The 17,716-nt window shown below is 35.0% G+C and overlaps 3 protein-coding genes across 6 annotated transcripts; 1 reads left to right on the top strand and 2 right to left on the bottom strand.

Annotated features, from left to right (window-relative positions):
• Positions 1-123: 123 nt before the first annotated feature.
• On the bottom strand, positions 124-3,817 carry LOC103497747 (protein TRIGALACTOSYLDIACYLGLYCEROL 4, chloroplastic). Its single transcript, XM_008460060.3, has 6 exons — positions 3,420-3,817; positions 3,026-3,317; positions 2,670-2,922; positions 2,217-2,571; positions 1,229-1,566; positions 124-540 (listed from the first exon to the last, which is right to left on the bottom strand). Exons 2-6 carry the CDS (start codon positions 3,283-3,285, stop codon positions 340-342), a joined length of 1,407 nt encoding a protein of 468 aa, XP_008458282.1. The 5' UTR covers positions 3,286-3,317; positions 3,420-3,817; the 3' UTR covers positions 124-339.
• A 611-nt stretch (positions 3,818-4,428) lies between these two features.
• Positions 4,429-7,279, bottom strand: LOC103497746 (uncharacterized). The gene is made up of 6 exons (XM_008460057.3): positions 7,056-7,279; positions 6,874-6,964; positions 6,194-6,333; positions 5,746-6,108; positions 5,102-5,164; positions 4,429-4,942 (listed from the first exon to the last, which is right to left on the bottom strand). The coding sequence occupies exons 1-6, from the start codon at positions 7,164-7,166 to the stop codon at positions 4,706-4,708; spliced, it is 1,005 nt and encodes a 334-aa protein (XP_008458279.1). The 5' UTR covers positions 7,167-7,279; the 3' UTR covers positions 4,429-4,705.
• A 1,632-nt stretch (positions 7,280-8,911) lies between these two features.
• On the top strand, positions 8,912-17,245 carry LOC103497748 (uncharacterized). Of its 4 annotated transcripts, none has more exons than XM_008460061.3 (6): positions 8,912-9,283; positions 11,538-11,632; positions 12,466-12,545; positions 12,660-12,716; positions 14,609-14,958; positions 15,220-17,245. In XM_008460061.3, the coding sequence occupies exons 1-6, from the start codon at positions 9,207-9,209 to the stop codon at positions 17,111-17,113; spliced, it is 2,553 nt and encodes an 850-aa protein (XP_008458283.1). In that variant the 5' UTR covers positions 8,912-9,206; the 3' UTR covers positions 17,114-17,245. The 4 variants fall into 4 exon arrangements, with proteins under 4 accessions (XP_008458283.1, XP_008458284.1, XP_050947915.1 ...); XM_008460062.3 differs by having other exon boundaries at positions 8,916-9,283; positions 12,660-12,711; positions 14,649-14,958; XM_051091958.1 differs by lacking the exon at positions 8,912-9,283 and having other exon boundaries at positions 11,616-11,632; positions 12,660-12,711.
• The last annotated feature ends 471 nt before the right edge of the window (positions 17,246-17,716 follow it).

Raw genomic sequence — 17,716 nt, 5'->3', positions numbered from 1 at the left:
TAAATAGATCAACAAAACAAATTAGCTTACCCAATATAATCTATTGGGTACCTCAATGAAATTGACATTTTAGTTTTGAATTTATTTTAAATTTTGAAATAATTACGAAAGTTAAGGATAAAATTGTTGCAAATTATGATTGCTTGTTGCTAAATCATTGTATATAATGTTTTCATATCATCAAATCAAAAGGTTTTTCAACCATCCACTTGAGGATAACTCATTTGACTACATATATATATATTCTCAATTAAAAAGGTCAAAAATCTAATCCATCACCTGATGAGTTCACCCAATGTTATTGAACGAATAAAAGAGAAGATTGGTCACCTAACGGCCTCAGGTCTCGTAGAAACGAAGCTCTACCATAAATTCTCTATGCTTAGGTGAATACCAAGCAATGGCCTTAGCTGAACCAAGGACTTGCAACGCATATTCCAAGGCAAATGTAGGCTCATCCACTCGTAATAAATCCCACCCTGCTTTATTCAAATCTATTGCAACTCCTGAATCTGCTCTAAAGCTGACAGGCCCAGCAATCTGCAACCAATGTTTCAAGAAATCCATCACAAAACTCATATCATAATTCCCGATCAGCGGTCTTTTTTCAACGAGTTGTTGCCAACCAATTCCAAAGAAGATACATTATCATTTTCCTTTCAAACTTATCCAAAACCATGGAAATTTCTACAAGTGTTCAAACCGTGAGACAATCTCACTAGGGGGTGTTGGCCCACCAACTTCTTAAGATTTTTTTTCTGGGGGAAAAAGATATCATAAATTTTTCATTAAACCGAATCACCCCCTCACGGATTACAGAAATAGGCATCATGGTCAATAACCAGACCAAGCTAAGAAAGGCAAAAGTCAAAACCTTCACGCTACAGACCACTCCTTATTAGAAGTAGCCCACTCAACTAACTCATGAACCAAAGTGGGGTTAAACAACTCAACTTCAATGGTGTTTTTACTATTGAAGTTTGTAAATTTATCGATGAATTTCATCCTACAACCCTGCATCTCAAATATAGACTTTTTGAATTTCAATAAATTAACTTCAGACTTCATAACTCGTGCCCTAAATAGCCTATAAGAATTTTCAAAACTCATAAACGGAACTTTCTAGATTAAAAAAAGAACAGGATTGGGATACAAATACTGGTTTTTCTTTTTATTCTATACTTATCGCTTTAGTCCACATTCAGCAGCTGAATGGAAGCGGCCATACCTGTTGCTGAATGGAAAATCTTGCATTAGGCAAGGTCGCTTTCACAGCTTCAGTTTTTGGGTGCCGGGAGTTGGAAAGATCATCTATCAAAAGCATGGATCCTGAAAGAAACTTAGAGCCAGAATGGAAATCCATACAAGCGGAAAATCGGGTAAGATCCAGATATTTCTTCTGAAACATCCCATACTGAGCTGAAAAAGAAATAGAAGTGAATAAATCTGCGAAAATAGTAGATCTTATTCTAGAAGTCTGCATGTAAAATCCTTTGAATTCCGCAAGACTTCCTTGTGCTGCTGATCTAACCAAATCGTCTCCAAAGTAGGAAGTAGCTACAGCACCTTTTCAAGATCAATAGAGATGACATGCCAAAATTAGTGGAAATTGTAAAATATAATTTGCCAATGAATGGCTTGCAGCTTCATATCATCTACAAAACTATAGAATAACTAAAATATCTTAAAGAATTAAACTAGATTTCTTCTTTTCCTGATGCAAAATAATAGTTCAAAATTTTGCACCGTAAAGCAAAAGAGAATTTGGACACAAAAGGGTTAAGGATGAACTATTATCATTTCTGAGTTTGTCAAATCCTGCATTTCATGGCCAAAGATTGCAATTGCAACTGCAAATGCGAATAAAATTAAGGTCACAATTATAAAATGGTCCTTAAACCTTCCACCATTGTACTCTTACTATCATCCATATAGCCTCGCTACGTCAAAAAATTTTGAGAAATTCCTACTCATCAATGTGATCTTCAAAACTCAAGGACAAAATTCATAACATTCATTATTTTCTATGAACATCAACACCTAGACTTCTGAGGTAAGATTAAAACAAAAAAAAATCAAAGAGGTTAAGGTCGAAATCATTAATCCTGGAAGGCTAGTGAGATTTTTAGAGACAGAATTGAAAAATAGCAATAGCTTTAGGGGGCTAAACAGAGAATCAGAAGTTTCATTGAAGGACAATCAGTGTGGATTCATACCAATGATCGCTGACAATGAAACATGAGGAGTTGATAGAAAAATGTCATACGGTTGCACCATCTTTAATTTCTTGGCATTGCTTCGCCAGATTTCAAAGTTCTTCTTAAAGGCAAAAGCAGCCTTGGCTGATAGACCAGGAAATAAACAGAAAGGAGCAGAATGAGTCGGTTCACTTCCCAATGGTGAGGGAAACCCAGTATTCTGGTGCATAGACAAATGGTAACTCAAACCCGAATCGGAAGCAGCAGAACCTAGATCAACAACCAATGAAGAAGGCACATCCCAATATCTTCCAGATTTGTCCATAAAAAGTCCTGGAGAAAGTGCCTCCATTGTTAGATCATGATGTAGGAACTGCAACGACGTAAATAAACAATCTACATCAAAACAAGAACAAGAACAAGCAACAGACAGAATTTACAAATTCTACGAAGTTCCAGAAATATACATGCCTTGCGGTGAAATACTGCTTTTGTTCGAACTATATCACTGTCACCATATCCATCGAAGCTAATCATCAGGGAATCATCGGGTGGTAACAAGATATCAGCAGAGATACCCACAGCATACAAAGACCGTTGGTAAAGATGCCTTCCAATACATTGTATGAATGAGGAAAACGACTGACCCATCTCTCCAGAACCAGTTTTCATCAGAGAGGACATGAATTTCTGTAAATTGAACTGGCCTAAGAGAGTAATGGAGCTGCAGTGCTTTTAAGGCAGATTTAATGGAGAATCAATACAAATGTAAATGTCAGCATAAGAATGAGAAGAACCCAATGACAGAAAAGAGAGGATTGAGTTACCCAGAATCTGAAAAGGGTATGGAGAAGACGCGTTGAAGAGAGAAGCCATGGGAGGGGGAATAAGAAGGAACAAAAGGAGCAACCATGAAACTCTGCATGAAATCGATCTGCTTGGCTCTGGAAAGACGAACGCCTCTGGATAATCCCAAAGGAAGTAAGTGAAAAGGAGAAGGAACCGGGGAAGCAGAGCCATCGAGTGTTCTAGACGTTGAAACATCGAGATCCCAGAACCCGTCCATTGCCCATCTTAGCTTCTTCATCGTTTCTTCTCTCCTTCGCCCTTCCCCTTCACCTTCACAAAAAAAAAAAAGAACAAAACCCTAAACCCTGAAATTCTAAATTCAAACCACCATGATCCTTGAATTCTGATGAATCTAAAGCAACTCCACCACACCTTATCCTTAACCTCTACACATGTCGTCTTCCCAATTAGCAGAACCGACTGTCGAAATTCGAAACCCTAATTTCCTCGCTCGCAACTTCCATACTAAACTTTTTCTTTTTTCTGTGCGTCTTATCTTGTGGGGATTTATGTACGATGTCGGATAATCCAAATTTTATTGCTTCCGAAGAAAATGATGTGTGCTATTTTTTGGTTGTGTCCCTCTTCTGCCTTTCTCGCTCTCACACTCCATCTTTTTTCAATATAACCATTTCGAGAGATTAGTTATTGAATCTTCGACTTTTTTTAAGAACTAGAGATTATGGCAACAACTTTAGCCTCTCACTTAATTTTACTAAAGAGTTTGAAATTTTTTACATGAATTCTCTATTTATTATAAAAATATAGTGGAACCTTGGATTAAATTAATAGATTGGTTTTGAAAAACCGAAGCAAAGATATTTTAATGTAAAAATGAAGTTTGCAAGTATCATAGCACTTGTTTTTTCTCTTCTTAATTTGAATTTTTTATTTTACCAAATGACACAAAATGCTATTCGTTTTGAACTGGGTAGTTTTCTTTTTGTTGTTGTTGGGTTAAATTACAAAGTTTTGCTTGAAATTCTCTTGTTATCTAATAGTTAGAATGTAATTTAGCAAACTAATATTTACGGAGCCAAAAAAAATTGTCACTTTCATCCACCTTTTTTAAATATTTATAGAAAAAACTATTTTTAACCCTAAACTCAATAATACTGTATCAATTTTAACAATAGAACGGCAACGACAATCTTATCCATCTGTTGTCAATGAAGTAGATAACCATTTTAGATCAGCAAACTACTACCATCAGTTTGGGTTAGACTTCCCGCCACACACAATTCCAAAATTCAAGACTTGTGCACTCGTCCTAGGATGCTTCTAAAAGCATGGTGTCAAATCCAAATTTTGAATCTTAGACCTAAGCGGTAACAGTAATTCCATTATAAGAATATAGTAAAACCCATTCTTGGAAATAACCTTTAATTCTCCAAAATTGAGAGAAACCCTCTTAAAATACCTTGTATTGCAATAATAATGTTCAAAGCCTCTAGAGTTCCTATACAGCGTACTAAAAGTGGCTATAGGCTTATGAAAAGACAAATAACAAACTAACACAAATATACTAAATTAACAAAGACTAATTAATCCAAAATTTTGCTAACTAAACTACACTGCTTATCTAATATCTCAGCCTCCTAAGTTGATGAGACACCCCGCAACGCAGATTATTCTCAAGGCATAAGTGTAAGGTTAATTCAATAAAAAGGGACTTTACATTTGCCCACACTACGACTCCTACCAAGACTAGTCCCAGGGCAATCAGATGGAAGCTTTAAATGGTCCTCTTTATAATTTATACTCACAAGACACAGTCCCTGAGGAGGAACGCCCGAAGCATACTTGGCAAGCTCTTTGCGATCTCGAGATGCCAAAATCTTAGGAACAACCTCAGGAGGAAGTGCTTCCTTTCCAATTTGAACCAACAAGCCAACCTGAAAACACACAAGAGAAAATCCTTGCATGAAACCGATTTTACAAACTTAAATCTATGCTTCCAGGACTATAAAGCCATTTTAGCAACCAGCATAAGTAAAAATAAAACAATCAGAGAAGGGACTTTTGACTGAAAAGATAGATATAACAAAAATTACCATATTCCGAACTTGTCTATATAAGAACCCAGAACCCTCAACTTCTAGCTGCACAAGAGCTCCCTGAACAAAAGAAAGCATTTAGTTGCATAGATTTTGTAAAAAGCTGAAACCGGAATGATTCACACTCACACAGATGATCAAAAGAAGGGCATACAGAATTAGCAACTTTAGACCTGAGAAGCAGACACATCATAGGGATAAAAAAAATTACAAAAGAAGCTGATTAGACTGTAAATTTAGTCCATAGACTAATGTTTGAATCTATTGGTCTTGAACTTGCAAATGTATCAAATGGATCTCGATCAGTTAAAAATGTTTGATAGACCCTTAAACTATCAATTTTGTGCCTAATAAGTCCTTGGCAAATTCATTTTTTTTAACTAATTGACCTACAATATATAAATTTGAATATTATGTCAATGTAAACACAAAACCGAAAATAAGAGATTTAATAAACATGAATTTGAAAGTTTAAGAACCTTTCAAAACATTTTAAAGTTCGACGTCCTATATGGTACAAGATTGAAGTGCAATGACCTATTGAACACTTTTGAAAGATGACCAAATAGACAGAAAGTTTATAGACTAAATTGGTAATTCTAACCAAACAAATAACTGGCTAAAGAACCTTAAAACTTTACCATTTCTATCACATCAAAACGGAAAATGACCTTCACTGGATTTACCACTCGATTGTTATGAGCTGCATTTGTAAAAGCAGAAAAATCATGCTTTCCAACGAAATAATTTGCAGCTTCTTTCATGGCTGCATAGTTGAGTTTATAAACACAGTGGTAAGTGTAGCAACGCTGAAATGGATCCATGATTGTGCCATTATATATCTTGTAGTGATAAACCTTGCTTAAGGTAGAAAACCGAGCATGAAAATCAGGTGCAGCAGGACTCATCTCTCGAACTCTTATATCCACAGGAAGAAGGCCATTCAGTGCAGCATGAACGCTTTCCAAGCTATCGTAGTTAAATGGTGTAACAAAGTGAGCCACCTGAAACCTCAACTTGTCGTAAGCAACAGCAAGCATTGTATTCCAATGATGTGTTTTAACCCAACTCCATAAAATCACATCAGACCTGACCCCAGGCATGTACTCCTTTATCTGTTCTGCTTGCACCGACTAAATGAAGATCCTTCCTTTCAAGCTTTGTTGCTCCAATCAAGGCTTCTTCAATGAGGCACTGGATGGTGGGTGGTGACCTCTGATATTGCCAGCCTAGTTTAATATCAACATATTCAAAACTATTTTATCAAACCTATGTACCAAGTCTTCAATTACCGACTGACCCAACGGCTCAAGCTTATGAATGAAGATAAATTTAATATTACAATATCTAACACTCTCTCACTTGTGAGTCAATATTAATGGGAGGAAAAATAAACTGCAAGGGTTTAAACACAACAAACCTTGGACCGATTGATCCAAAAACATAAACTTATGGATAAATATAAGTTTAATATTATATCATGTAACAAATAAGCCTCAAATTTTGGGCAGGGAGCACAAACTTCTCCGAATTAACTCGTAATAAAAGCAGGCTAAGTACTTTTAAACGAGTCTCCCTTTAGGGTGATCCTGAAGTGAAATTGATGCTGGTGATGAAAGACATCCAACAGGCAACAACAACTAACCTCAAAACCTTAGGCTATTTACAATTACTGTTAACCCAAAGAGATAAAGCTAGCACACGAACACAAAATCGTTCAATTCATTCGCCTGAATAGACAATTAGAGAGAAGAAAAAGAAACTTGGACCTGCATATCGAGTACCGTCATAAGCGATGAGCAACCGCCATTTGAAGCTGGGGAAAGGGGGCTCTGTGATATAAGAGGAATCCTCCGCATTCTTTTCAAGGCACGATCAAATGAATATCGTCAAAATTAAAGCACCAAGATGAAAAGAGGAACTGAGAGATCAGAAAAATAATTGTCGTTACCGGGAATCCACGACTGGAGGAAGATGAAGCGCCATTTGGAGATGGAATGATTGGTGAAAAGGGAAGGGAAATTGGAGGAAGAACAGGCGAACCCACCGCCCAGCACCTCATCCGTTAAGTTTTCAATTCAAAGATTGAACGATAGAGTCTATAATTTATTTGTTTTTATAGGGTATGGAATGCTTTCAGTTCCCTTGAAATGATTTTTTATTTGGAACTTAAGTCGATGGTATTTGATATGAACAAGAAATAGTTTGATGACTCTATTTAGTATGCTTAGAGTTAGTTGTCACAACTCGAGCTACCCTCTATTTCGACTACTGATTATATTTGCATCAACTCTTTGGCATTGGGAACTATCGACCATTTAACTTAGAGTTGGTGATTCTATAATTTTTTATATAAAAAGTTTCGAAGTTCGTCGATGTTGTTTAGCTTGTTGGAGTTGATACTCTCCTAGACGTAATTATCATAGTTTACGAAGTAGAGTTTTATCGTGTATGAGTTACTACATGATTTAATGTTTCTCTGTAACTTAAGGTCATAATTGTTTTAAAAATGAAGTCCAAATACTTGATGACGAGACTCCAGCTAAGAAGCAAAAACACTAATACAATCACATATATGATTAGATATAAAGATAAACGGTGAATAATGATTTAGATAGTAAGGATGGAGAAAGGAACGAGGATCAAACTTCATGTATTTTTTTTTAAGATTTGATGTTTTATTTATTTATTATTACTATTATTTTAAAAATAAGATCCGTCACATACGTCAATCCAAAAACACATATGCCAAAATGCACATTAAAGTATTGATATCTAATATATATTGGATTAAAATCTAATATATATTGGAAGTAATGGGCATTTTTTATGTATACACTTAGAATTCAAATATAAAAAGTTTTAAAATTTTGTGGAGTTGAACTTATGTTGATGTTGAATTTACGTTGATTTGATGCAATGTAGTTTGATATCTAGAATTTGATGTCTGATTCTTTTTGGCTGGATGCTTATGTTTGATTTGAGGAAGCGAATCACTTCTTGAGATTTGAGTCTTAAGAAAGCTTTGAAGGTGTTCACGAACTTAGATAACTTCAATTTTGAATGTGTTATTGAAGTTAGAGTTTTGGAAAAATGATTGTATGTCTTACCAAAATTCTTTCTACACTTGTGGAGTAAAAAATGTTCCTCCTCTTAAATGATAAAAGAGTTGTTGTGCTTTTATGGACTTAGTCTGATATGGTCTATAGACCAATATCCATTCACCAAATCAAGTTACTAAATTAAGTTTATTTTTGTTGGCTCAATTGAATTTTAAACAAGTAAAAAATAATATTTAATTGAATTAAAATAATTAATTTGATACCCCTATACACCATTATAATTGTTCAATTTATCTTAATTTAATGCCAACTTTTAGTGACAAATTAGTCCTAAATACAATAATTTTTACAAAATTTGTTTTCAAATATAACAAATGTAAATATTTTAAATAGTTCTAATTTAAAACAATTTTACCTTTAGTTTTTAATTTAATTTCGAAAAAAACATAGTTTAAAAATACATAAATATAATTGAAAAAATTATTTGGAGTCATCACAAAAAAATAGTGGGTAACTTTTCATAATATCTGGTGAAAATCCAAAACTTTAATAAGAATAAAAACAAAAATTACATTAGAAATCAAAACAAATTTTAATTTTATTCAAAGATATAAATATATATTTAGGTAAAAAAAAAATTCTAAAGATTCCCAAAACAAATAATCCCTAATTGTGATTATCCTTTCTAATAAATAAAAAAGAAAAGCAAAAACCTCAGACATTTTAGGCATCTTAACCGCATACATATAAACTTCAACCAAAACCGCTCTTCATAATTTTACCTCCATTTTCGTTTCCTCCAAAATTCAGCTCCTCTTTTCTCCTTTTAACTCCCTACGTTTCAGCCTTTCATCATCGTCTTCTTCGCAAGCCTTTCTTTCATTCATTCCTCTTTTCCGTTTTCTCTTCACTCCTCTCTCTCCTTTAACCCCCTTTCAGTTTGCTTTCATGGAACCCGATACTTGAGAACCAACCGTTCGTTTATATTAAATGCAATAACTAAATTTCCCTCCGCTTCTTCGCCTTGTTCTCTCGGTGGAATGGCTAGCAGTGTGCAGCGGAGCCCTCAGTTGGATCAGATCCATGGTGAAATTCGCGACAGTTTTCGTGCCATTCCGTATGTTTTTTTTTTTTTAAATAACCACGCACTCTCTGTTTAGTGATTGTTTTTATTGTATTGCCTTTGTTGTTGTGTATTTGCATTGAACGGTTGAATGGCATTGGGTGCTGTCTTGTGTAATTATCAATTTTTATGTTTACGGATAGAGACCCTTTAAGCCTTTTATTCTGTTTGGTTTCTCACGCCTTCTTTGGATTGTGGTTTTGTGGATTAGTAGACCCCTTTTATTTTCTCGTTAAATACTGTTTTTGAGGGGAGAAGAAGACCCCATTCTGATAATGGAGTTTAAGAAAAGACGTCCTGTTAGCACATGGATTCGTTAGGCTAGGTCAGTGGACCTCGTTTTAATTATTATTTTTTCTTTCTGGGGAAAGAAAACTGAGTATTTCATTGATAAATGAAATTACCACCAAAGGTGCATTGCAAAAATGATCTTCAATCATGAATAAGGACTACAATAATCTTTATAAGGGTGTGCAGTACGGAAATATAATGCATTATCAATATCCAAGTCTTTTAGGTTGACTGGGGGTGTCAAAAACTAATACAAGTCTTTTGCCAAAAAAAGAAAGAAAAGAAGAAAAATTTAATTAAATGGCTGTTTGAAAGTGTACTCAAATCTTTTTGTAGAAGGAAGTGTATGAAGATATGGTCTTGAGTCTCATAATCAGAGTTGCAAAGACAGCAGCATTTTGGGGAGAGACTGATCCAGCAGTGCTCTCTTTGAATACTGTCCACTCTGTGAATGCAGCACTTTTGGCTGACTCCCATATAAAAAATTTAATATTATTTGGAAGAGCCCCTTCCAAATCAGCTTGTATAAGTCTGGAGGATTCCCCTGTGATATAGTTGAAAGAGCATCGTTAACATGTTGTTTAAATTTGGTTGGATGTCTCTGAAGGGACAAGCATTGTTAATGGGACGTGGGACATCTTGTCATTTGAATCTTTTCTTGTTCTTGGCATTCTTGGCAAATCTCATAGTTCTTGTATTTTAATTATTGGAGAAGCTGGCTTTGTTCTTTGGAACTATCAGTGAGCAAAATTACAAAAGAAAGCTCTTCTAGTTTGTCATGGGGTTGATAAGCTATATTTAGAGAAGTGTGGAAAAAGTTTACTCCAAGTTAAAGCAAGAAAAGAAGTAGAATTAATTAAAGATCATATGCTTCATTTCTAATCTGTGAAGAGGTGAGCATTTCTTTCTAGACATAAGTTTCCAATAGAAACCAAGGTAAAGTTCCTCGATAGGATTTTCCTTCCCTTTTTTAATGGATATCCATTAAGTGGCGCAGAAATCATTAGGTCTTGTGAAGCAGCATCTGGGGTCCTTTGTACATAGTTCCAGAACGTTGTAGCCAAAGGACATTGGTTAAATAGACAAATTTGAGTCTCTTGGCTGCTCAAACATAAGTGCTACCAACGAGTAGGGATGTGCACTCTCTCGAGTCTCAGGAGGGGGGAGACATGGTCTGAGGACTTGCCCTGCCCTTAATGGGGCGGGGATTGAGGGAGTGGAGAAATTATTTCCTCAGCTAAATGAGGGAAGGGGACACCTGTTCCTTCCCTATTTTACCCCTTTTTATATTATAAAATTAAAATTGCAAGTATAAATTTATATATGCATAATATTTGAAGTTTAAGTTTTATTGTTTAATGAATTAGCTAATTTTCTATGTTTATTGTCATCATCCTCATTATCATCCCCACCCCATTTATCCCCTTTTATATAATAAAATTACTATTGTGCTTATATATGCGGAATATTAAAATTTGAAGTTTTATTGTTTAATGACTTAGATAATTTTATACGTTTGAACTATAAAAATGAACATTTGGATCATGCATGCTGTTGTATTTTTTCATTTTTTTCTCAACGAAAGCAATTGATTCTTTTGAATATTTGGACTATGTATATCGACAATTAGATAATTTGGTAGGTTAATTATTTTGTTTATGTTAGGAGGTTTGACAAATTCCTCTTTAGATGAGGATTCTCCATGGGAAAATAACTATTTAAATGTTATTTTTAGTGTTTAATAAAAAGAACGTATAAAAAAAATGATTTCTGGGTTTCGAATGAGAACTATGAATATTCAATTATTCGTTAAAGTTCATGGATTTAAGGATGTAGCCTCTCTATCTCGGTAATTACATGGGTGGTCAAACTTGGTTTGCACGGTCTAACATATTCAGTGATTGCATTTTTGCTTGCTTAAAATGTGAGTTTCTCGTGTTTTATGGCTGGAACACAGGTATACAAATACTCCTGCTAATAAGAGGGTAGAGCTGTTTGATGAGCGAGGCATTAATGAATCTACAACTGATGATAATGTTCAGATGACATCATGTAAGATTTTATTCATGCAAAATCCATAAGCTTGTAGCTAAATATGCATATGCCCCTGTTGAGGAATTTCTACTTGTGGAACCAGTATGGACTTCTATTTTTTAATTTGGAATCTTTGTTGTAGAACTTATACTTTACCAATCTCAAGTTGACATACCAAGGAAGGATCTTTAACGACAGTATTGTAATGAGAACATCATTTCCATCCACTGCTCTGCTCTTATTTGCCTGAATGCTCTATTGCTTTGCTTTTGTTGGTTATCTGGTTCCATTTCCCAGTTTTATGAAATTTTCCATTCTTCATCAGCTCTTAGTTTGTATCCTCTTTATTTTTTAACTTCAAACAATTAATTACTTGTTTCCCGTTTCAACCCATCCATGTGATTTGTTCTCAATAACTATGCATTTTTATTTACACTTACATTTCTTTAGTTTTGAAATGTTTTGCGCTATATAAATCTTATAATTACTTGACTTGAAGGAATTAGGATTTTGTTCCCATTTTATATTAAGTAGACTTAAGGATATGTTTGCATTCAAATCCCAGGCTTTAGGACTTGAAAATTGAAATGCAAGAAAAAGAAACAGTGGGTTTAGTTCCAAATTTCAATCTTCCAGACTCAAGTAATAAATATTAAATATGGTTTATTGTGAAGCAGTAAATTTCCATATTCCCAAATTTTAGGAGGCAGAAGGAAGAAAAAGTATTACACTTGTGGGGACTGCTTTCTTTGAGTTTTTTGTACTACATGGGTTGAGAAGTGATGGAACTTTTAAGTATCTTCTTTTCTTCTATATATTTCACATTCTGTTGGCATGTTTTTGTACTGTAGCAATAACAAGTCAAGAACTGAACAATGTTGGGAAGAAGATAATGGATGATAGTGATCCTGCGATTGACAGCTCTAAAATGGTGACCACATTTTTTTAAAATGACGTTTTCTTTTCTTTTGTTGTTGTAGTATTTATTTATTATAATAATAATTATTATTTTACTGTTTTTTCTAATGAAAAGTTTGATCTTTAGGTAGTTGAACAAACCATTGAAATGGGAAGGCAGTCTGCTTTTACATTGGAAGGTCAAGTATGTATATAAATTCACGATTATCTTAAAAAGAAGTATACAGTTAATTCAGCTCTTATGACTAAAATCCTTTTATTGTTTTTATTTTATGAATTGGCTACTGTTCACGCAATGCAATGCATTACGTCAAGTGTATGTTGTCAAGTTTTATATTAAATCACCGATCAACCAAAAAACTTAAGTTGGTAAATTTAATTATGTCAATATACTTCAACACCTTCCTCACTTCTAAGCTTGAAGAAGGTCCAACAAGTGGAAATCAATATTAATTGGGAAGGATATGAGATTATAGGGTTCAAACATAAGATCTTTTGCTATGATACCATGTTAAATCACCAATCAACTCAAACGCTTAAGCCAGTGGGTTATGGAAAATTTCATTATAGATTGATAAAACCAAACTTCCATCAAGGAAAAAAAGAAAAAAAAAAACAAAAAGAAAGGGATGGATGTGAAGCTGCATGGGAAATGTGAGATGCTCTATTTTGGTTAACGGTAAACCGTGAGGTGGGCTATTACTGTTAAGAGAATTTAAACAAGGTGATCCCTGTCTTTCTTTTCTCAGCGACGTTCTTAGTAGAAATTGTCTTTGAGTATGATAAGGGTGTTATGGAGGGTCTTAGGGTGGGGAGAGATAGAGTCCATTTGTTACATCTTTAGTTTGTTCATGTTTTTTTATGAAACTTCATTATTTGATTTGATTTTTCTTTTTGGTGGTGTGGAAGAGTTTTTATTAATTGTCTTTTGTTCTTATTAATCTTATCTGCCTTTTGTTCTTCTTTGAGTATATCTCTGTTCTTTAGATTGACTGAGGAAAGAGTTTGGTCATTGGCTTTAATTTTGATCCATCTAAAGCTTCAAGATGAGCCACAATGGCTCATTGTAATGTAGGAGAATTTCCAAGACGGAGTACTTGAGCCATATTGGGTCAAGCCAAGGAGTCTTAGACTCTTAGCTAATCCAAAGAAAAGATTAGATAATGGTGCAATGGCAAACATCACAGAATGTTAAGGAACTAATTGGTTTCTTGACTTGACCGAGTATTATTGGAAGTTTGTGGCACATTATAGTATGCTTAGCTTTTTCTATAATTCAATTTCTTAGGAAAAGTAATTGTCTTTAGCGTAATGTAGTGCTAGATGCTTTTGATAATTTCAAAAAAGCAATGACTGACTAATGTTCCAGTGTTGGGCCTTCCAAATTTCTCTAAACAATTCATCATAAAATCAAATGCTTTTAGGGTTTGTTTGGGTGAGGTGCTAATTCAAGACCAACAACCTCTGACATGGAAGTAAGGCTGAGTGTCATACAAGTACATCTGTTGCCAATATTTAACTATTGAAGAGTCAAATAGCAGGGTCACCCTGAATTACTTCGATTAGCTCATGATCATGTTAAGGATGTGTAAATTAACTAATGACCATCACTCGGGTGCCTTGGTTCTGCCATGAAATATTGCATCATGCGCAGAATTAAACCAAACTGGCACGTTTACTATCATTTTTGGTTGGTAAACTTTTTTAAATGTAATTTGATTTGATATCCCACCCCCTGTTTTTCTTTAAGATTTAGACTCCTGGTTTTAGAAGCACACGTAGTTATTAATTCAAAACAATAACGGTCATTTTGGGCTCTTAACCGTCTATTTTTTTGCATAGTGAACTTGAATTTAGTTTGAAAAGGTTAAAATATTTTGTCGAGCACATTAGGTTGTTACTTGACATAATAAAATTCCAATAATGTTAATATTGTTCTGTTCCTCATCGGTTTGCCATTCTGCTCTGAATTTGTGTCCTGTGTTTTGTCAATAATATTTTCTTATTATTAATTTTTATGTAAGTTATTTTGATTATTGGGTATTATTTGTAATGTTATCATGTGTAATTGCTTAGGCCACAGCTACGAAGAAAATAATTGCTATATGCCAATCAGGTGGTGAGTTTGTGAAAAACAAAGATGGATCCCTTTCTTACATTGGGGGCGAGGCCTATGCTATAGATATTGATCAACAAACAAATTTGAATGATTTCAAGACAGAAGTAGCAGAAATGTTTAGTTGTAGTATAGAGACAATGTCCATCAAGTATTTTCTTCCTGGTAACAAGAAAACTCTCATCTCAGTATCCAAGGACAAGGATCTAAAGCGGATGGTAAACTTTTTAAAGGATTCTGTCACAGCCGATGTGTTTATCTTGTCAGAGGAAGCAGCTGCCCGGAATTTATCTAATATGCCTGCTAGTAGGTAGTTCATCAACGAGTCATGTTTATTTTCTATACCTATTATGTTTCTTTCATCTTCCCTTATATTTAAATCTGCCCAAACCCCCCAAAAAATGGAAAAAAAAAAAAAAACTCTCAAGTATCTTAAGAACTCTACGCAACCATAAACATTAGCATTTTTTTATCTCATAGTTTGTGTTTTTTATCACCTATGCATTTAACATATAGTGGCCCATACATGACATTTTTTCTTAAATTTGTAACGCAACCTTTTAAAATGCAGGTCAAGTAGAACAACAGTTTCTGAGGCAGTAGTTCCTGTAGTTGAGCCTGTAGATGTTGGAGTTGAGACTATCATCACCATGGATCAGATTGGTATGGACATATCCAGCGAAGTCCCTTTAATTTGTGTTCCTGCAGGATCTGGTGATGAAAAACATCGAAAAGCTGCACAACAATGGGAAAATGCCATTATTGGTGTAGATCAAAGATTTAACAGCTTTAGCGAATTCCGAGAAGCCTTGCATAAGTACTCAATCGCACATGGTTTTGCTTACCGGTATAAGAAAAATGACAGCCACCGTGTCACTGTTAAATGCAAATACCAAGGTTGTCCATGGCGAATATATGCTTCAAGGTTGTCTACTACCCAACTGATTTGTATTAAGAAAATGAACACAAATCATTCATGTGAAGGGGCTGCTGCTAAAGCTGGGTATCGGGCTACTAGGGGGTGGGTGGGAAATATCATAAAGGAAAAATTAAAAGTGTCCCCAAACTACAAACCAAAAGATATCGCAGATGACATAAAACGAGAATATGGAATTCAATTGAACTATTCACAGGCATGGCGTGCGAAAGAGATAGCAAGGGAGCAGCTCCAAGGTTCCTACAAGGAAGCATATAATCAGTTGCCATACTTTTGTGAGAAGATCAAAGAAACTAACCCTGGGAGTGTTGCTTCATTCACCACTAAAGATGACTCGAGCTTTCATCGTCTATTTGTGTCATTTCATGCATCAATTTCTGGTTTCCAGCAAGGTTGTCGACCTCTCCTTTTCCTTGATAGTACTCCATTGAACTCAAAGTATCAGGGTTTTTTTTTGACTGCCACAGCTGTAGATGGGGAAGACGCTATATTTCCAGCAGCTTTTGCTGTTGTAGATGCCGAGACAGAGGAAAATTGGCGTTGGTTTTTACTGGAACTGAAATCTGCAGTGAAAAGGTCAGAGCAGATTACATTTGTAGCAGATTTTCAGAATGGACTGAACAAGTCTTTGGGTGAAATATTTGACAAGTCATACCATAGCTACTGTTTGCGCCATCTAGCTGAAAAGCTTAATAATGATTTAAAGGGGCAATTTTCTCATGAGGCCAGGCGATTTATGATTAATGATTTCTATGCTGCTGCTCTTGCAACTAAACTTGAGGATTTCCAGCGTTGTGCTGAAAGCATAAAAGGAATTTCACCTGATGCTTACAATTGGATCATACAAAGCGAACCAGAGCATTGGGCAAATGCATTCTTTGGAGGAGCAAGGTACAACCATATCACATCAAATTTTGGGCATCAGTTCTATAGCTCCATATCTGAAGCACATGAATTGCCTATAACACAGATGATTGATGTTTTACGGGGTAAAATGATGGAAACAATATATAGTCGCAGGGTTGAATCAGACCAATGGATGACAAAATTAACACCAACCAACGAGGAGAAATTACAAAAAGAAATATCAATTGCGCGGTCATTTCAGGTTTCGCTATCCCATGGAAGCATATTTGAGGTTCGTGGGGAATCTGTTTACATTGTTGATGTTGATAATTGGGATTGTAGCTGTAAGGCATGGCAGCTTACTGGTTTGCCTTGTTGTCATGCTATTGCTGTCATTGAATGCATTGGTAGGAGCCCATATGATTATTGCCCCAGATATTTCACTGTTGAGAGTTATCGCCTAACTTATGCCGAGTCAATACATCCTATTCCAAACGTGGACAGACTAATCCTGGGTGAATCCACTCAGGCAATAGTTACAGTAACACCTCCACCTACTAGAAGACCACCGGGTCGTCCAAAGATGAAGCAGAATGAATCATTAGAAGTAGTTAAGCGTCAGCTCCAATGTAGCAAATGTAAAGCCCTTGGCCACAATAAGAAGACATGCAAAGATTCTTAGCTTCATTTTAGGAATCCCAAATAGGTAATTACTCTTTTAACTTTGTTTCCATAATTGTTAATATTTAATTGTTGCCATCTATGATCTATCTCATGCTTAAGCTATTTGAAATTTCTTAGCTGATTTCATCTATGATCTATCTCACTCTTTGTTTGTTTGTTTTTTTTTTTAAAATTATTATTATAATAAATAAATATATATAATATATATAGAATGTATGAAACCAAGCTTTCATTTGAGATGAAATGGAGGAAAACAAAGAGTAAAAAACCAACCCCAAAAACAGTCCAACTAACCATAAAAGGGGGACTCTAATCAAGCAAAATATGACCTAAAGGGTGATAAGATTTACAAACGGAGGCTCAAAGGGAGGTGTGAACTCTATCAAGGGAAGGGACCACACCTCGCTCCATGGTTTCAATAGCCCTCTAAAAGATCCATTGTTTATCTCTGATTCTCCCCCAAGACCCGTAAAATAGTACAATTGTACAAGCATTTGCAAACTACAAGATATGATGACCTCTTCCAACAAAAAGGAGATGCACTTACTGGAGAAATTTATTTTTCTAATATATTTAGTGCAAATTATGTGGAACAATTCAT

This window comes from Cucumis melo, chromosome 11, assembly GCF_025177605.1.
Source record: "Cucumis melo cultivar AY chromosome 11, USDA_Cmelo_AY_1.0, whole genome shotgun sequence".
NCBI classification, from domain to species: Eukaryota; Viridiplantae; Streptophyta; class Magnoliopsida; order Cucurbitales; family Cucurbitaceae; genus Cucumis; species Cucumis melo.
Note: the sequence above shows the minus strand (reverse complement) of the source record. Positions and strands in the feature narration are given on the sequence as shown.